This window comes from Nansenia antarctica (genome assembly GCF_963989245.1).
Source record: "Nansenia antarctica genome assembly, chromosome: 2".
Taxonomy (NCBI): domain Eukaryota; kingdom Metazoa; phylum Chordata; class Actinopteri; order Argentiniformes; family Microstomatidae; genus Nansenia; species Nansenia antarctica.
The window spans coordinates 74,544,119-74,565,437 of record NC_137675.1 but is presented as its reverse complement, the minus strand read 5'-3'; the positions used below and the strand labels follow the sequence as shown (position 1 = coordinate 74,565,437).

The window sequence follows — 21,319 nt, the reverse complement described above, 5'->3', positions numbered from 1 at the left end:
GGTTATGGTGTTGAGGTAAGCAAAGCAGTAAATGAGGAAAATCACTTTGATCCAAAAATCGTCTATTGCACAGGTCAACTGCAAACAGTTGATAGAATGTAATGCATTGTTTGAAACTACTAATGGTGTCCTTTTTATGTGTCCTTTATCACCTGGGTCTGAGCTCACAGCTGAAAGGGGATATTACGATAATATCACGAAAGTAGTCCCTGTTTGTACGTCATAGAACAGGGGGTGTGGGCGAATGGCTTTGTATAAATGCGCAAGGTTGTCAAACAGTAAAGTTTTCACTGGATGTTTCATTCAACCTGTCGGTTGAGAAACGGAGACCCTTACTATAAATAAAACACAAGACATCACATCAGCCGTTAAACATCTACTTTGAAAAGCCACATTATACCTTCAAATTCATTGTAACATTTGGGAATTAAAAACGCAGGGACTGAACACAACCTTGGCATCAGTAAGTATCTCACAGCGTCCTCATATAAACATGTATGCCATCACATACATTTTTATATCAAATGGCACATTTCTTCGGCCTAAATTGTGGATCTTCAGGATTTTAAATGAAGAAACGTTGTAGGACTATCCATCAAAGATGCACTGCCTGTCGAGAAACTGAATCTGTAATGGGTTCTGTCATCCATTTTAGATTCTGATGTTGTTTTTTCCAGTAGCAAAACAACTAAAATCGTACATCAAAGTCGGGTTTTATTTATTATTCTATAATGCTGCAAGTCATATCTCCCTATTGTTTTTTATTTTCGTGCATAGTTCATTCATTACAGGATGTTGAAGCTCTGCTCGTCCTCGGTCGATAAACTGACATGACTGCAACATTCACTACTTTATTAGTCTCCTTATTCAATTCAGTGACAATTTCTTAGGGCCTATTCAGTTTGTCAGAATGAGAATGTAATAAGTGTCCTATTTGCTCCAGTGTAATGTTGAGAGGGCAGTAATTACCAGACCTTTCGGATATACGGCTTTATGTCTAAAGCTTCAACTACAGAGCCTCGACACCAGCTGTGTTATATATAGATTTGTTAATATCGTTTTTTTTTTTTTTTTTTTGCAAAGCTATACGGTTTTCCTTGATGTATTGAAATCTACTTGTTTAACCAGTATAAGGTGCCTGCAGGATGCACTGAGGAAGGCCAGTGAGCCGAGACGCGTCGGTGCGTTTTTTCTTTCTTGCCATGCAATAGCGTTTTCTGTTTTACGTGAGTGCCTTGGATTGTTTGAAGTGTTATGCCTTTTCACATTAGCTGCAACTTCACTTGGCCATTACTACATTACTACATTACTACAGTAATACCCTGCTCGCCGATGAGTAGGCTACCTCTTTGTTTGATGCCAAAGCAGCGCTCTGTATTTTCACTTTACCTTTGTTAATTACTATAAACTGAAATATATTTTCTAGCATCAAATGCATCAATATAGCCTATTACCGTAGGCTATATTCCCTTGACTATGGGTGTACTGTTAGGTGAAATTGTTCCGAGTGCTGATGTGCGTCTCTGATGATGATGATGATGATGATGATGATGATGATGATGATGATACAATGTAAACAAATATGGCAAGAACAGTTCAGGTTATTAGACACAGACCTACGATTCCATCGTCTATTGGTTTATTGGCTTATTTGATTGATAACGACACAGGCAGAATTATAACATTGTGGCTTTGAATGGTTGAAAACCGTCGCTCGTATTTGTAATATGTGCACGAAGATTGTGGGCATTGCTAAAATCCACACACTGCCCTGATTCGTCATGATTTAGATCCATGACAGGGCTTGGTGATTTTTTTCTTTTAGACATGTAGGTTAAACACTCAATAACCTTTGGTGTGAAAGAGCTGCTTTGTCGGGATGACATTGAATGACATTGGATATTGAAAATGACTAGGCTGGTTAATTTTGACTGTTGATATGTCCGATTCGTTGTTATTATTAGCTTAAATACAACAGTGAGTGTTCTATTGTGAACAAAGCCCCTGACAATAAGATGGCCTAGATGTATCCTGCCGGACCGGGTAAATTCCACATAAGATATTGATACAAGTTTATGCTGATGTTCCAATAATACCATCTCATTCTGCCATTCATTTAACCCCACCCAGTAAAACAAACCAAGTAACGTTGTGGAAATGGAGATAGACGTTTAGCACATCTTGGTCTTCTCATCAACCCACTATTGCAACTGGGTAGTTGTGCAAATCAATGTCACCTTACTCGGTCAAACGAAATTGAATCACAATTAAATATGAGTTATCTTTAATGCATTTGTTTAACAATGTACTACTACATCTCCAGTGACTACAACTCCAGCGGTATTTCGATAGTTCACTGACTCTAATGGTTCAAACCCACCTGGTGGTGCTGAATGTGAAGGAAGCAGCAATGTTTATGGTGCGGAGGCGGGTTGTGATGACGCGTTGTGATGACGTTATGGCCATTGCATGGTGGGACATTGTGTTCTTCGTGCTGTTAAGATACTGTTCTGCCATTTTACACTATAATTTTATGCTTGCAATAAAAAAAAGCCAAACTTAAACGTTGTACAGCGCAACCTCAGCCTTTCTGTTTGATTTTGAACGGTCTCTTTAATTGTGTAATCTCTGAGTAGTTGAGCATCTGGCAGAAGCGACAGCTGAGGGATTGTAGATAATCATGGATTTCTGTCTTCATCACAGCATCTGTTACAGTCCCTCTGTTGCTGGCATAGGCTACACATTCTCTCACACCATCTCAAGCATATACCATTTGCAGTATTGGCTTGCTTTTTTTATGACCATGGCTATAACCCCAATGTTCTTCATTTTTTTTTGCACAGGTGCACTGGACATTTTGATACCTGACAAGCTTGACATATTAGAGGACTCCACACTCAAAGTGACAGTTTGGACTTGTTTTTGGCCTCCTGACCACCAATTCTGTCCTGTCTGACTACCTGGAAGAGGAGTTTGAAGAATCTGTCTGCAACTAACCTGAATTTCCTCAATTGGCTTCATGAAATGTAGCTGAGAAAGAAACCATCAGACTTCTACAAGCCATAGAAAAACCCATTCCAGTATTATATCGCTTCAACATTTCCACTTCATTAGAAAACTTGGCTAACGAGACCCACATCAGCCAGGCACAGCCATGCACCTGGAGGTGAAGGTAGCTCTGAACTTTATTGTGTCTTATCTGTACAACAAACTGCCCCGCCGTCGCGCTGACCTGTTTGGGGAGGAGCTCGAGAGGATACTGATGTCACGTTTTGAGGGCCATTGGTACCCAGAGGCCCCTTTGCGGGGGTCTGCCTTCCGCTGCCTGCACCTTGGGGCCCCCAGGGACCCAGTGGTGGAGCTGGCTGCCAGGAGAAGTGGACTGGACACAGAGGAGGTGCGTGCCAATGTCCCCCCAGAGCTGAGTGTGTGGATCGACCCGTATGAGGTGTCCTACCAGATCGGGGAGAAGGGAACCGTGAAGGTGCTTTACTTGGAGGATCCGCCCGGCCTAGGTGGCGAGGGCGAAAGGGCAGAGGGAGTAAGTGGCGTGAGTAAAGGAGACAGCATGGAGCTAGAGGAGGCAAAGAGCTTAGGCTTCAACCCTGACGCTCAGGTGTTTGTTCCGATTGGGGGTCAGGTATCCCCGGTCCTGCTCCCCTCCCTCTCTAGCTCTCCCACTCCTCTCTCATCCTCCTCCTGCCCAGGGCTCTTCAGCTACCCCGGTTCAAGTACCCCCACCAACCCAACGGCCCACTCGTCTAACACATCGACACCTTCCCCTCCCAGTGGGGGTCTCCCTTACCTTCCCACCCAGCAGCAACAACAACCCTCCACCGCCCTGCCCAACGCCCGTCCACCAGTGCAACCCATCACATTCACTACGGCCAGTTTTGCTGCCACTAAATTCGGCTCCACCAAGATGAAGAAGTGTGGGGGCTCTGGGTCGGCTGGCAGCTCAGGAGTGGGTGTGCCCCCGCCCCAGAGGATGCTGTCCCGCTCCCCCACCAACATCTCCCCCCCAGGGCTGCTTAAGCACAAGCCCCTTTCCCTCTCCCTGCACTCTCTGGGGGGTCAGATCCCAAGCCAGCTCTCTCCCAATGCCAAAGAGTTTGTCTACCCAGCTTCCTCGGGTCCCCTCTACTTTGATGCCGACGCCCCGCCCATGCCCCCCCACACCAGCCCCTTCCAGCCGCCCCACCCAGCCCACAACCACTCCCACCCTTCCTTTGACCCCTTCTCCAGCCCTCCACCAGGCCCAGCTGTGGGCATCATTGGTGGTAGCAGTGGGATCTCTTACATGGAGAAGCCCCCGTTCGTAGAGGGTCTAGGGGGGTATAACCTGCAATATCCCAGCCAGGCCTTCCAGCCAGTGGTGCTGGCCAACTAAGCCTTTGTTATTATGAAGAGTATTGCTGTAGCAGGGGTGTAGGGCAGTGATGCTCAAATATTTTCAGTTTTTCTAAGAATTGTTCTTACTAATACTACATCTTAGGATTAGTTTTATTACTACTACTACTACTACTACTACTACTACTACTACTACTACTACTGCTACTACTACTGCTACGACTACTACCATCTCCACTACATATTTCATGTGATTATATGCATTATCCATGTATTTTATTGATCCTGTTAATGTTTGATTTTTGAGGATTCAGAGTTCAGTGTCTCTAACCAGAGGAGTAATCAGACTCCTATTGCACAGATGTTTATTTTTGCATTGAATGTTAAACTGAGTGAAATGTCCTTCAGCTTCTGACTATTGACAGCTGGTATAGCAGTATATATTGGTTAAGTTTTGCACTGCACTGTCATGCTGTGAAAAAGGACCTATGGTACGGAGTGTCCTGTAAGATGGGTTTGGAAAGCTAAGCACTTTGCTTTGCAATGTGCTCTGCCCTAGTTGCCACAAATGCACAGAGGGGAACGTGCGGTTTTGGTGGATTTCTTTTAGTGCTAACAGAAGTATTTGTGGCTTATGATTGAGACTTATCCTGAATATGATGGGTCTGCTATTTTAACCGCGAGATACATACATACATACTGTACTCAATCTGATTGGAGTGAGGTATACCAATTTTCTAGTCATCAGCTGAAATTAAATGTGTTAATGAAACATGGTTTGAGAGGAAGCTAGGATAGTGGAGGGGGAATAAGGAGGGCGTAGATGGGCAGGAGCAATGCAGGGCAGGCGGCGATGTGTAGCTGTCATGATAGGAAAAATTAAAGCCGGGAAGGTCAGGAGACCTTGATGAACGTGAGAGGCAAGTTGATCTTTGCGTCTTAGGATATAACGGTGTACTAATCCCTAAAACGCAACACACACACACACACACACACACACACACACACAGACAGTCACAGTCAGCAGTGTGTGAAGGTGAACAAGCGTTGTAGGAGGGGGATGGGATGCAGTTAAGCAGTAGGGATTGTGATAAATGGCTTAGTGTGACTTTGACTATGAAGGAGAGGTCTTACACCACGAGGAAAGGAGAGGAGAGGAGAGGAGGAGAAAGCCAGCAAGGCAGGGGCATCTAGGAGGTTCTACCCTTTGGCATCATGGGGTGCAGTGGGCTTAGACTGACACTTTAAAACCCGGAGCACGTTTGTGCAGAGCTTCAGTGGCGTTGCAGCCAAAGGCTCACGCTACACTAGTTCCCCAGCCCTTTTAATCCCTTCATTATCTCTGTTCCAGTTGCTGCTCAGATGTGAGATGAGAATCACACAATGAAAGCTGTTGTTTTTCCCCTTTTCAATTTCAATAAGGACTATGAATGTTACCCTAGATCTTTTTTGTCACATTATTATGATACCTTGTCAGATCATTCTCATTATTACGGTGGTTCACTGGCTTCTTGTACAGTATAATGGGGCACATTTGTCACAAGGGTTATGGGCAGCCCCTATCTCCTGATGTCCTTTTGAGCCATCCAGCACTTTATATTCTTGGCCTACAAAGGCCATGTACCTCCCACCAGCCATGGAGGGAGGGAAACATTCTCATTCCTCTGTCCTCCTTATGATGGCCCATTTTATTACAACTGAGAGATGTTGGTCCCTGTCACGATTTATAGATTTGTATTTGGATATATTGACAAGGTGGCATAGTGGCCCTACCCATAATCTGAATGTTTTCTAGATTGTGTGTCTGTCAACGTCTGTGTATAAGATATCCTTATGACCCTTGACTTGTTCTCACATAGGCATCGCTTTATGACAGTCAGTCAGTCATAGGCATGAATGCACTCATGCAAGTTTTATTTTGTTTTTGTTTGTTACCGAGCAGGAGGGGGAGGTTTGGGGGTGGGAGTCTTTATACATGTTATGATTGTGAGGGAAGGGTTCATTTTTACATTTATTTGTAATTTATTTACAATTTTTCTATATTTTTTGCCCTGTGTTTTTTCAAATGAATGATCAAGTACATTTGTAAAAGTATATCTATATATCTATATATAGATAGATATACATATATACATACACACTATAGGAATATGTATATATTTCTTATGCTCAGATTTCCTTTGTTTAGTTTCTTATGTGCTGAAGTTATTTTTTCAGAAAATAACTATATGAATATATATGCAAGTTGAGACAAAAAATAAAGATGTATAAAATAAAGTATTGAATGTGTATTGTACCTTGTACAGAATTTGTCCAATAAAAGACGGGTAAATGTAATCTGTTAAATTGGGTTTTTGGAGAGTTTCGAAGATGAATGTTTACAATGGGTTGGAAGATGAACAAAACAGCCAACAGTATCATTTCCAGTTGTCTGTGTGTCTAAGGGCAGTCTGGTTACACTTGTATACAATTCCTCTTCATAGTGAGTTTATACACTCAAAACCAAAAAAACCCTGACATTCCACCACAATTTAGTGTTCATCCCCAAATCATCCCATCCCTTAGTCATTAGATTTCCAGCTATTTTTGTAGCGTAATTTATCCTACATCTTTATTTTACTTCTAGATATACCTCTAACCCAGGGGAGGCTGGTGGAGGTAGAAATGTGTCTCCACCCGCCTCCCTTGCTCTAACCCTGTATTTTGTGTGCCTCCCTTCCATGTCACTCATTGGTTCCCCACCAGTTCTGCTCTGCTCTATTGTATGACTTAAATGGCTGCCAATTGTAGTTCGGCACAAAGACTGAAGGAGAGCAAATAACCCCTTCCTGGAGTGTAGTCTGTAATGTTAAGTCAGGTCACCCTATAACCCTGCTCCAGCTGCTACAGCCATAGCCCAGACTGTCTTTATTCTCACAGACTCGGTCCCTGGTCCATGTGCAATGTGTAATGCCATATTCTAGAACATAGAGAGGGGGGGCAAAGCAGAGGGGGGGGGGGGGGGGGGCAGAGATTCCATGATTCTGAAGTTCCAGTTTGTTTCTTCACTCCGAAGTCAGTGTTATTACAAGCAGGTTTAGAAAGAGGATAGAAATGAATGTGCCGTGAATGTGATTATGATATGTGATTGGTCAATCCTGGTGCCGGACTGCCCTAAAGATGGATGGAGTCGGTTTCTTTTTTGTTTGTTTTTCTTAATGTTTTTTCTTTCTTTTTTTATATATATATTTTTAAAAAAATCAAAACAAACAAAGTAAAATGCTCCAGTTTCCCCACCATTGCTTTTATATTGTTCAGTTAGTTTAATCTGCTGTGTTTAATTCCCTGGGCCTACAAAGCAGGTCTGGAGGTGATAAGTGTCTCAAAGGCCATGCAGCGGTCAGTGACCGCCTGCAGGTAAAGGGTTAGGGCAAATTTATTTCTATAGCACATATTCATACAACGTAATGTATACTCAGTGCTTTACATGAACACATGAGTTAAAAAGTGAAATCTGATGGATGGAAATGGGGGCTGCTCCACTAAACTACAATTCTAACAGTCTGCTTGAACCCTACTTCACAATTGAACTTTTTTTATATACTCCTGGTGGACATCCATACTTCCATTGAGAAATTAATGTTGGGTTGCATCTTGTCTTTAAAATGGGACTCATGAGTATAGCAGCTTAAGTGATCCTCTCTATGTACAGTAAATAAACAGGCTTGATCATTTCAAATCCACTCTTAAAGCAGGCTGCTCTACAACCAGGATTGACTCAAACGGAGGGGGTAAAAACTGAATTTTGTATTCTAATGTCTTTTGCTTATATCTATGTGTGTATTTTATTTTGCACTTTGGAATATTTTGTTGTAATAAAAGAAGTTTATTTTCTATGTAAGATTTAACAATTTAAGAATAAATGGATATAATTGAAAAAGTAAGATATATTAATATAGTGCTTTCTTTTTTGCCTGTATTTTATCATTTTTTCCTATTTTGTATCTGATCTATCTGTACACCCTGTAGATGTGTATGAAACCTTTCACTACTGAAATGCAATGACCTGTTTTCTGTGCTGCCCTATGGGAATGGGGACTTACTACTGCAGTTTCTTATTGTATCAGATTCTTTTTTAAGTTTGTAATAAAACAGAATGGCAAAAATAAGCATGGAAAATAACCTGATGGTCTTGTCCTCATTTCTGTCTGTCTCAATATACCACTCAAATGTGAGAGGTACTAATGTTGCCAGTAGAGTTGGTACATAGACATGGTACTGAAATAACCTACATTTGTTACACATCATCGATAGATACACATCACAATACGTCATGTTGCAGAATTCTCTTGGGTTTTATGCAGGAACCTTCCTGTTCTCAATATTTGACTAATATTTGACTCTTATCTTCCCCAAAAGAGAGTTTACCTGCTGATAAACTTAAGTCTCAGCTCATTATAATTTATAAATAAATAAATACCATTATCAGTAGCAGCTGTGATCATTGAGTGAATTTCCACCGTTGTCCCAACCCAAGTCGCTTACTAACTATACCATCATGGGTTCAGGACATTTTCATGTCATGGTCACCATGGACACCATCCCTGGTACGCAACCACCTTTCTCCCCCTCACTATAATAATTAATGAATAATTGAACAGCATCTTTTCCCACCTTCTAAGATAGAACTTAGAATATGAATGCATTTTTACATTTTCATGTAATGAAAATCCATTCATAAAATGTCATTTTACTCAGAAGCAAATTGGGGCTCTTGTCACTTCATAGTAAGTTTCAATGCTGTCATGAAAAATGTAATTTAAATGTTTCTAGCATGGAAAATTGTTCCACACTATTGATGTAAACAAATGTAAGTGAAATCGAATTAATAATTCAAACCAAAAATGAGGTCCTCAAAGAGCAAACAGCTCCACATCCCAACTCTTCTCCGTAGGAGCCACCCAATTTAAACTAGGCAGATATTACCTCTCATTTCATCATCTGAAATATGATTCATTCAATATTTGATCCTGTGTGTTTGTGTGTCTGTCCGGCTCTAGTCATGGCTGCCCTAGTGTGATCTGAACACACTGGGCACTGCTCTCCAATGACGTGTGGTTGTTTGACATTAACATGCATGGCCAGGTCCTCCTTGGCACTCCATCTCCTCATCGCCCACTCACTCACTACATCTCATCCCCCTCCTCCCTCCCCTCTCATCTCTCCCTTTATCTCTGCTCTCCTCTCTCACTGAATCCCCCCTCATTTGCCTCACTGCTCTTCTCCATCCCATCTTGTTTCCCCCATCCCTTCACACTCCCCATCCTCACCCCTAGCCCTGTCCCCCCCACCCCCCATCTTTGAGGCTACCGTTATGCAACACCGCTCCCCTGTGTGTGGATGTGATCATTACGCAACATCTCATACTCTACAGGAATACTAATGAGGATGAGCCAGGGGTATAGGCAGAGCAGAAACAACAGAGGATCGAAAAAGTACTAGTGTTTATGTTTGTGTGCGTGTATGATTGTGTGTGATATGGCAAGAAGATGGATGGTTCTCTTCTCTCTCTTCCCTGTCATGCAGTGCACCTGTCTGTCCCCCAGGCAACGTCACATTTGTTTCCTGTCAGCAATGGTCAGAATTACTGCGATTGGTCCATGACTCAGGGAAGGTCAATGCAAGGGTTCATGTTTCATCAAATACCACTTTATTAATATGCATGATACAAGATACAGTTAGGAGCTACTGCCATCACACGTATCCTATACATAAGGGTACAGAATAAAAACCACAACAAAAATGCATCTTTATATAAAAGACAAAACCAAATAAAAAAAGAAGAGAACAATAAAAATGCACTTGATAGACAAAGTTTGAAATGTGTTCAAAGTTGTGTTTTTCCTAGTTATATTCAAGTTATTATAGCTGTTTAAAGATGTAAAAGATTGTGACTGCTGCTACTACATTTGAGAAGGTTGTTATTGTCAAATGACCTTGGCTACTGGTGTTCTGAAGGACTGTTTCAGCTAGTACCTCTAGCACACAACACAGGGTCAAACATTGCACAGCCAAGGTGCCGATAATATGTAATAACAGCGAATTATTAGTTTGACAGACAATATTAATTTTAAAAACCTGTTTGATGACCTGACAGTACAGATCATACCTTAATGTTGGACCATGCTTTCACATTGTCATTTTACAGATCAGAGACACAATCTGGTCAAGCAGACCTGATCAATTAATATGACTGAATTAATGACTACCAATATAATATGCTGATCAATTGTTTTGTGAACCATGAATTTAAAGATATACAGTAAGTACACTTTGTGTAAAACAAATGAAAATAATAACACCATTTATTCATTTTCGTGCAGCAGGATTGGAAGCACATTTGGGCCATTTCTAAATGTAAGTCTATTGTCACGATTTTACAATAAGAAACATCAGAAAACAAAGAGCTGAGTAAAAGAGAATATTATTGCCACATGTACTGTATGTTACATGTACTGTATATGTTACATGTACGTTTATAATTTAAGTCAATAATGAAGACGAGTTCACAAGACAAATTCATACTGTATCAGTTTAAGAAAGACACATAGAAGATTGATTCCCTTTGCTTAACAGTCTGTCGTGAACTCTTTGAGACTATACATCTAGGCAAAGCCATGTTGGCGAGCAGAACTCTAGGTAGCTATTTTTATTCAAAGTTCACTTTTTGCCAAACTTCACCAAGCAGCTGTAAATGGGCTGATCTCACCACAGGACCTTAATTTCCCCAGATTGCAAATTCCTAATACCCAATGAAATTGGGCGCATAACATGGAAGTATTGACTGAGGTGAACATGGTGCGAAACTGCCATGTCTTCAGGAGAAAGCAAAATTCCAGTTTCCAATTCTATTTGAAAATCTGTTTAAAAAAAACTAGTTCTAAAAGCACAGTTTATCCATTGAATTCCCTGCTTAGTCATTGGTTCTGTAAGTTTTGTTTCTCAAAAGAAATATAATATGACATATTGTTGCACATTACAATCAATAGATGCATTATTAGAATAAATACAGTACTGATCATAATGGCTATTTCAACACGTTAATAAGATAAAAAGACACAGGTATTTGACAGAATAACTGTCTCACAGTTTGGGAAAAAAAGACTATGACATTATTATCAATTATTTACAACGTTCAGGAGCAGGTGTCTTTGGGTCTGGTGAATCACAGGATGCACTGGCTCTAGTGCCCTCTACTTGCAGTGTGCAGTGAAATAAACCAACCTACATAGTACATACCCCTCCATCAATGAGGGCCCTAATTAATGCCTGACATTTGCCTTAATCTACAAGCAAACACATACTGAGGAAAAGACAGTCCTTGCCCTGCTACTTCTTAGAAAAAAAAGAATATTTGGAAAATGCCCAAAAAGTCCGTTTTAGAAATTGTCTGTGTGAGACACTGGAAGCAGAGTTGTTGTTCTTCTTATAAAATGTTCTAATAATTATGGGTCATGCTCCCCGCCCCCCACGTGTCACAGTACAAGGAAGTACCTGCCCACCCCTACATCTAATCTTCATCCACAATGTGTAGCTTTTTAAGGGTTGAGTGCAAAACAGGGGTAACACACACACACACACACACACACACACACACACACACATATATGTGTGTATAGTTGCCGGTATTCATGCTTTGCTCTGCAAAATAAGTTATTGGTGTGCGGAGGTAAATGTGTGTGTAAATTTGAAGGGCCTGTGTTTATCTTTTCAAGCCTGCTTTTCTCCAGCTGGCGTTCTCTGACGTTCTCTGAGCATCGCTAAGAGAGGCCAAGCTAGCAGTAAACATGTTGCATGTTTTCCCTGCTTGTTTGACAATGAGAGTGTCTAGAATCGTGTCCCTGTATGTGTAGGAGCCAGCCGCTCTCCACAACCCCTCTTCATGTGTCCACCTCTCCCAAAACTGCCTCGACTTGCTCACTGACTGTGTGCATCCACGCCTCCATTGTCGGGTTGGAGCAGATTAGGAACTTAACGCAGTGACCAGTGGTCAGCGTGACAGCAGTGCAATTTAAAATTCCCTTTGTGTTTTTGTGTCTGCGACTGTGTTTTATGGGGAGATTTAATTTTTGTCATTCTTTGTTTAAAGATAGAACATTGTCCCTTACAGCGGACCGTATTTGGCCTCGTATCGGGACATGGTGTTCTTGCAGCGGCCACAGTCCTTTCGTAGCTCGGCTACCTCCTGCCTTAATGCTTGGTTCTCCCGCTCCAGAAAGGAAGCCCGAACTGTGATCTGATTCTCCTTCAGCCGCCGGGCGTCACGCGAGCGCTTGGCAGCCACGTTGTTCTTCTTCCTCCTAGACCAGTATTTGTCATCCTTTTGGAATTGCAAAGGGAGAGGGTTAAACATAGGCATTAACGAGGATTTATATAAAATTAACATCTGGGTTGTGGTAAGATCCATATCTATGATCTGTAATCCCAGCCAAACCCTTACTTGGTCTGTAACCCATTGTTCCTTCTACGGTTATAACATTGTAATACTGTAATCTTAACCAATCGGTTTCCACCACATAGGCCTATATCAGAGTTAAGAATAAGACTCATTTGGTGCCCAGTCCTCAATGGCAGCTATGGCAATGACTACCAAAAGTCTCACTGTCATACCACAAATCCAACGACTTCATCTTCCCACATACCATAACTCACAGCCACTATCTAAACTTCTAATACTTCTTCCATCTGCTTACCTTCGCCTCATTGGGCACAAACACCTTCTTGGCCTTCTTGATCATGGGCTGTGGTTTGAGCTCCTCTTCTGAGAACTTGTGTTTGCGTGGGTTGAAAAGCTCTCCCCCGGGAACGCTGGACAGCACCAGGTCTGTGGGATCTGGCTGGAAGTTAATGTCCACCTCGATGTCCTCCGGGTCTATAGGGGAAGGTGAGACTGCAGATTTGACCCCTAGAGGGAGACAATGAGAGAGTTCAAGAAAAAGTGGATTTTCTTGGAAAATCCTACTTGCTTATCTTGATGGCTGTTAGATATGTTTTGTAGAGAAACCCTATTCTCCAGGGCTATTCGGTGAAAAAATGAGAACTGCATAACAGCATATTTCTTAAGTATACTTAGATTGCTTTAAGGACACCATGTAGAACTGCCATTTGCCAATTGCTCATGTTTCAGTACATGTGCATGTGTTGGTACATGTGCCTGGGGCAAGGTGCCAGATGATGCATGTATATCAGTATTGTTATATATGTTGAATGTAAAAAGCCATGTGTCCAAGAGTCTGTCGGTTTGTGGGTTCTGTTTGAATACCATAGGCTTATGTGAATAGAGTGTCAGTAACTATGTGTGCCAGAGTGAGAGTGTGTCTTACAACTCCAGACACTATGGGCCGGTTTCACAGACAAGGCTTAAGCCTAATCCTAGACTAAAAAACATCTTCAATGGAGATTTTACATTGAAAGTGTGATTTAGTCCAGGACTAGGCTTAAGCCTTGTCTCTGAAACCGGCCCTATAACATTGGGTGACCTCAATAGTATTAGGACATATGACCATGTGTCAAAAATGAGCCCAAACCACTCACCTCTTTTCTGATCAGACTCCTCCTCTGCATCACTCACTGACACAGAATCTTCATCATCCCCACCCTCTTCCTCCTCATCATCATCATCGTCCAGCTCAGCTGTCTGCAAGGTAATTGTGACCATCTCTTCTTCTGAAGTAACTGTGGCGGTGGCAGAAGGAGAGGTGGAGCCAGCAGCCTTGGTCCCCTTCGCTTCCACCTGGGCCAGGCTCTTCTGCAGCTCCTCCTCCAGGGTGGCTGGGATGCCGTTCTCCAGCAGGAACTCGTCCAGGTCCATGTACTCTAGATGGAAGGTTTCCCCGTCATAGGGGATGGTCTTCTCCCAGATGGCTGGGGTCAGGGAGGCAGACACCCCTCCGCCACTACCCGTGCACACAACCCCACCTCCACTGACCCCACCGGACCCAGCCTCTGCATCATCGGACGAGCTCAACTTCTCCTTTTCTATTTCTATGAGGGAGTGGGGAGAGAGGGGAGGGAAGGGACAAGGAAGTGAGTGAAGTGGGGGCGTTACCGTGTGAAAGACACAAAGAGTCAGTAAACAAATGGTACGATTGAGGTCCATTGACATGGGAGGGAGATGAGAAGTTGAGAATAAAAAAATAATAATAAAAAAAAATAAAAAAAATAGAGACAGGTAAACGGAAACGGAAAAGAGAGAGGGGGGGGGGAACAGGTAAACAATGGGGGAGGGGAAATTCAGTTCTTGTTGTAAACACATTGCCGAAAACAGGTCTAATTAGTTTAAAATATATATGTATCTGCCTTTCAATGCAATTACACTGGGTAGTTTGTCTTGTATCTACATCATGGTTCGACTGCACCGCTCTAGGGCAGGCAGGGAGGTGCAAGAACTTTTTGTTCTTTTTCTCCTCCTCACTACAGCGCTGCTGCCTTGGGGGGAACAAGCATAGCACTCGACGTACATAAAGGGCTTTGACTTCCCTGTTGAAACTATTGATATCACTAAAGATGCATATGCACATAAACAATTCAATTATTGATAGATTATGCGCCAAATCTGCCAATAAACACGAAAGGATCCATTCTGGATCTCCAGTTAAATATTCCCGACAGGTGTGTTTGTCAATGAATGTTCTGCATGCAGTGTGTATTCGGAGGAGTCTCTCCAACACTGTGCGATTATTCTTACCATCATCGCCATCCTCGAGTATATTAGGAGGAGGAATGTCCATAATCTTCTTCAAAACAAAAGGGTACGATTTCTGCGGACCCGATCTGGGCTCCCGTGCCACGGTGATAGAAGCTTTCCCCGGCATTATTAGAGCTGTATATTCCGCGGGTAATACGAACGCAAATCTAACATACGCAAAAAAGTAGTTCGTCTCTTCTTCCAAAGCTCTGTTGCTTTGAAACCTGTTCCGACAAATTAAAGCTGGAGACAAAACAACACTACACCGACCCCCGTCCTCCGTACTGCGAGCGCCGTATTATTATTCATGAGCTGTGGGTACGCCCCTTCGAGAAATACTCAGCGTGGATAGGTCGCATGGACAGCCTGTATGGGAATATTAAGCAGCTGACATGTATAGGAAACGCATTGGATGTGCCTGTCAACACACAGGCGGTGCACCACCCTGACAGCCTATTGGCCAGGCGGTGCACCACCCTGACAGCCTATTGGCCAGGACGGCTACACACATGGGAAACACTGTATAGGCGGCTACACTACTTGGAAAACGTGAACCGTAAAAGGGAACATAGTGTCTCGTACACAGGCTAATGTCCTGGCTGTCACCAAGCAACCAAACAAGAAGATTCGGTATTCACTGACCTTCAGACGGCCAGAAGAGGTGTGCAGTTAGGCCTACATACTGTATTTCTAATTTCTGAGAGCAGCACTAAATTAAAAAAAAGAAAGAAAAAGATTGTGATTTATGGAGAGAGAGAGAGAGAGAGAGAGAGAGAGAGAGAGAGAGAGAGAGAGAGAGAGAGAGAGAGAGAGAGAGAGAGAGAGAGAGAGAGAGAGAGAGAGAGTGAGAGTTCACTCTAGACAGCACATCATGACAAGATATATGTGTTTGCATTGATACACTTGTATCCTACCACAAGGGGACACACCGCTCGTGCCTACAACACGTGCCCCCCCTACCACACACACTCACGTGCAGAGCTGGCGAGAGGACGACGTTACGGGGCACGTGCACAGCAAGACGGCGACGGCGGCGGCACACGAGAAGCGTCATTGAACAGCTGGAGTGTCAGTAGTATCATTTATTTACAAACAAAACAGCTCATCATTGGAACTGTCTGCAATGATAATACGCATCAAGTATGTTCATTGAAATGTATATTATAGATTTAAAAAATGATCCGTTTCAAAGCAATACTAATCTGCCTGAATGGTTTTCTCTAACCTCTAGTCTCTACTGAAACATTCTCACGTTTTCGTGCACACGCTCGAGCGCGTGCACGCACCCCTACTGGAGCCACAATGCGACAGTGTGGTTTTTTTAGCAGGATGTTCAGGAACATTATGTTCTGAACAACATTCCACCGCCACCGCTGCTCATATATATACCAAAAAAAAATGTTTTACCAAACCACAAGACTAAGTAAACAAAGAGGGGAGTGTACAAACTGCTCGTGCAATTATATGGAATTCACTAAATAGTTGAACAAAGCCCAATAATAGGTATACTGAGGGCATCTGGCTGGAGACCTGAACATGTCTAGAACCTACAGTTTGTAGGCTGAAATGAAGCTCATACATGGCCAATTTAGTCCTATGTGATCTATTAAGGTCAATATGTTGTTATTGTGTACAGTGGTGACCTTGGGCTTTTTTTTGGGTAACAAACCCTTAACCCATAGGCCCATATGTAGGCTACTGTAAGTAAACAAGAGAGAGCTGAGTACCAGGAGGGAATATACAGCCGTGAATATTCTAGGTTAAACTAAAGCAAAGTCGTAATAAGACAGAGGAAATAGGTCAGTTATTCATATCTAGCACACTGACCTTAAAAAGAAACCACATGTTTCTTTTGTATACTTAGTCCATATAGACTTTGTCTATACTAGCCTGTGCAAGTAACTGGTACCAAGTACAAATCTTGCAAACTAATATTTCTCCCACTTCAGGACATAATTACTCCCTCAGCTTCCCTGATCAAGGACATCAACAAGTGTTGACTAGTCTTGTGTTTCTTTAGTTGTGACATAGGCACCAATGGTCACCTAGTATCAAGGCTTTGTATGCAAACAATCATTGCTCTTATTAACATCTTTTCATATCAACACAACTGTCTGAACACTGTTCCTTTCATTTCCCAGAGGGGCAACTGACAGTCCAGCTTTATAAGAGCACAGTGTACGTTATATACCGGGGGATGGCAAACACCTCTCTTGTCCGCATAACAGTTGTCTGCATAACTATTCTGGGATTCTGAAAAGAAGTCGTGAGAAGACTTATAGTCCACATGCATCAACCATCACCTTGGTTGAGTCGAAACACTTATCAGCAAAACAGGAACAGGTTATCTTAAAGTATGGGCAGCCAACCATTATAACTCATCAATGCCATGTCAAAGCACAAGGACATGTCATGGGCTAACTCATTGCCTGATAATAAGTCATGAGATTGGGGATATAGGGCTTGCTCTGTGCATGAATTCCCTAGCAGTCCAAAGTGTGAACTTTAAGAGCACCTACTTTATATACAAGTCTAATGTCAATATAAAACCAGGAGCGGTGACAGGGAGTTATTTTTGTATCAACAAGACTAGGCTATGTGATTGAAATCTCTGAACACAGGCATCCTGCTTTGTTCTGTGTGTATACATACATACATATATGTGTGTGTGTGTGTGTGTGTGTGTGTGTGTGTGTGTGTGTGTGTGTGTGTGTGTGTGTGTAAACAGCATCATGTATTGTGTTCCAAATGGTAGGGCTTAGAGGTTACAACGTAGGTCAAAGTGTTTCTGGTCCCTATCTCATGATAACGTTCTAGGACATCTAGCTACATGACAGTTTAATGGGGGATCTATGTCCGGCAGCTTTATGAGGGAGTAGTCTCTGTCTGGGCCAAGTGCCAATGCAATGAAACAGACATTTTAGCAATCTTTTAGCACAAGAAAGCATTAAAGAGGGGGAATGACAATCTAAACTACTGACAGTGACATCCAGTCCAGACACTCGTGTATGGTTAAAATCTATAGGCTACGTGGACGGACCGTTTTTCAAGACATAACACCAAGTTCTGGGGGTCAGGGACTACCTGTCCTCGCATAGAACTAACGTTAGCACCATCTGTGATAGGAGGATTAAATAACAGATGGGGCAATATGCGAGTCATGGTTCAGGATAAGGACATCAGCAGGGTGTGGGTTGACATCCAGCCATTAACTAAAAAGACGCACTGATGGCGAGAGAACAAGTTCAATGCCATTGCAACTGCCATATATGAAGTTGCAAGGAGTGACAGTAATATTGTTTTTCCACGACATTTCAGTGCCACTGTTTTCACTGACCTCAGGTTTCTACCAGCTGTCCTCACAGTTCCATTGACCATACTCATTGAGACAACCCTGCGAGTAGAAGGCCTATCTATACAAACCAATGTTGTGACAACAGGTAGGCTATTATATATATATATATATATATATATATATATATATATATATATATATATATATATATATGTAGACTGGCACTCTAGTGGACTGACAGCTAGTCCTACTATAGGCTATACAGATTGCAGATATATACATAAAATATAGCACACTATACCACTTGTATTTACTAAATTAAAACTGGCGTAATGTGTAATTTATAGCTCTGACATATCCTTACCGTTCTCATTGATAGGAACATTGAATGGGAAGCCGAGCAGGGATTTGAACACTTCAGGAACATTGCAGGTATCCCCGAGGATTTCGTTGGTAGTAGACATTTCAGATTGGAAAAGAAACTTCATTTCGCGAACTTGGATCACAGTAAAAACACCACCAACAACAACAACAACAACAACAACAACAACAACGTAATCCTCGAGGTGGAACTGGAAAGACACTATTTTGCAGGCGGAAGAATTTCTGTTGACTTCAAACTTCTGACTCAACTTCGCAGAATAATGTCATGGGGGTGAACTACGCTCGCAACTTGTATGCTAATGAGCTGGTTAGATCCGCCCACTGCTTTGATGAATGATTAAGACATTTCGGCGAACGACCAATGAATCCTCATCAAATGAATCATACAATGTTTATTCAAAAGCACAGGAATTTGATTTGCTGCAGGTGCTATCAATTTTACCCATCGGTAAGTTGTAGGTGGATTTAGAATCTAAACTTTAGATTTTTCAATGACAAACGTTGGAGGCTATTTCTCACCGTGCATTGAAAGGCGTAGAACATCCAGCACATTTAATTTATACCAGTGACCTGCTGACAATGTAACAAACAAACAAAAAGACACCGGTAACACATTTTCCACAATCAGAAGTCGTGTATTTGCTTTATACACTGACATAAAAGGGTAATTTTTTAATAGGGTGCCATTTGGACATCATAACTTGTGAAAAATAAATTGTTGATTTACCTATATTTTAATGTTCTATTATATAAAGGACATATCTAACTTGCTGGAAAAACATAGTGGTCAAGCTCAGGCACCTAAATTGTATTTTATTTAGAATACACTCTGTTAGTTGTATAGGGCTAACAGAGTGGACACTAACAGGGTGGACATTTTGAGTTAAAGTTAGCCGTTAGCCTGCCTGTGTTAGCATAATGCCTAGCATGACCATGAATACTTGATGAGGAATCTAATTTGCACTAAACACTTTTTTTATTTTTTATTATTCAATTTGATTGATCTCCTCAATATTTAGGCCTAACAGGGTGGACACGTTATGGTCAACCACATTAAACTCACTTGATAAAAACATCAAAATCAGATGGTAAAAGAGGTAGAAAATCACACAGCTTACCACATTTGATTTCCCTCCACTGATGTGGAGGGACATTAACACAGCTCAACAGGGTGGACAGTGACCCCAGGGACAAACATACAACCTTACTTTTTTGTACAAAATAGATTTTTTTTAAAAGAAAAAATATATTTGATTCAATAGATATTGCTCAGGAAAATTAAATAATAATAACATATTTGGAAATGTATATGTTTTTATTAGTTACTTTTTAGATTGAAGTTGAATAAACAATACTGGGGACATGGCAAAATCCCATTTACGTCTTTAACCAAAGCTTTTAAAATGTAAAAAACAACAACTTAGAAGCCCATATCATTATATTAATAATAAATAACAATTGACTATACATGAAAAAACTAATGGAATTACGGTAGTATTTGTCCAAATTTAGACAAAATACAACATGATTTGTACTGGGGACGGAAAAGGCACCCTATTAAATAAATGACCCAAAAGTGAAAACGTTATCTCTCTCTCTCTCTCTCTCTCTCTCTCTCTCTCTCTCTCTCTCTCTCTCTCTCTCTCTCTCTCTCTCTCTCTCTCTCTCTCTCTCTCTCTCTCTCTCTCTCTCTCTCTCTATATATATATATATATATCTATATCTATATATATAGATATATATATACTGTATATACAGTATATCTCAAAAGTGAGTACACCCTTTAGATTTGTGCAAATATTCTGTTATATCCTTTCAGGGGATAACATTATCCTACTGAAACTTTGATATAACTTAAAGTATCTGCAACTGGTTCTCCAGCTGCACAACCGCGGAGAGAAATGCGCTACAGAGAGTCGTGAGAATAGCCCAGAAGATCACCGGCGCCCCCCTCCCCTCTCTGGAAGAGCTGTACAACACACGCTGTCTCAGGAAGGCCTCCAAGATCTCCGGAGACCCAACCCACCCTGGGTACGAACACTTTGCCCGGCTGCCCTTGAAAAGGCGGTACAGGACCATGGCCGCAAGGACAAACAGACTGAAGCACAGCTTCTACCCCAGGGCCATCCAGGCCCTGAACACAGCAAAGACCTAGGTTCTGGGCCCTGGACAGTCTGGACGGATTGATGGCAGCTGCTGGATTGAAAAAATCAGGTGTAGTGCTGAGGCACAAATATGTACATTTCAAGCCTGCAAACTGCGACACTTTAAATGAATGTGCAATAACACTATGTGCAATATGACAACCCTAGTCGTCTATCTGTACAGTATAGTATAGTGGATAGTGGTGTTTTGGGCACAATTCTCTCTGAATGCTGGACAACATGGCACCTCATGGCAAGGAACTCTCTGAGCGGCTGAAAAGAAGGATTATTGCGCTTCACAAAGATGGCCTTGGCTATAAGAAGATTGCCAACACCCTGAAAATGAGTTGCAGCACAGTGGCTACGATCATACAGCGGTTTTCCAGGACAGGTTCCACTCGGAACAGGCCTCGCCAGGGT

At 42.0% G+C, this 21,319-nt stretch overlaps 2 protein-coding genes across 4 annotated transcripts; one reads left to right on the top strand and one right to left on the bottom strand.

Moving 5' to 3' along the window:
- Nucleotides 1-3,154: 3,154 nt before the first annotated feature.
- Nucleotides 3,155-4,692, top strand: tob2 (transducer of ERBB2, 2; the record flags this gene model as incomplete). The annotated part of the gene is made up of 1 exon (XM_080524325.1): nt 3,155-4,692. One exon carries the CDS (start codon nt 3,155-3,157, stop codon nt 4,388-4,390), a length of 1,236 nt encoding a protein of 411 aa, XP_080380451.1. The 3' UTR covers nt 4,391-4,692.
- A 5,343-nt stretch (nt 4,693-10,035) lies between these two features.
- On the bottom strand, nt 10,036-18,973 carry tefb (TEF transcription factor, PAR bZIP family member b). 3 transcript variants are annotated; one of them, XM_080524328.1, is made up of 4 exons: nt 18,736-18,973; nt 13,924-14,373; nt 13,083-13,294; nt 10,036-12,709 (listed from the first exon to the last, which is right to left on the bottom strand). In XM_080524328.1, the coding sequence occupies exons 1-4, from the start codon at nt 18,857-18,859 to the stop codon at nt 12,494-12,496; spliced, it is 1,002 nt and encodes a 333-aa protein (XP_080380454.1). In that variant the 5' UTR covers nt 18,860-18,973; the 3' UTR covers nt 10,036-12,493. The 3 variants fall into 3 exon arrangements, with proteins under 3 accessions (XP_080380454.1, XP_080380453.1, XP_080380455.1); XM_080524327.1 differs by lacking the exon at nt 18,736-18,973 and adding an exon at nt 15,077-15,308; XM_080524329.1 differs by lacking the exon at nt 18,736-18,973 and adding an exon at nt 15,077-15,308 and having other exon boundaries at nt 13,083-13,261.
- Nucleotides 18,974-21,319: the final 2,346 nt, after the last annotated feature.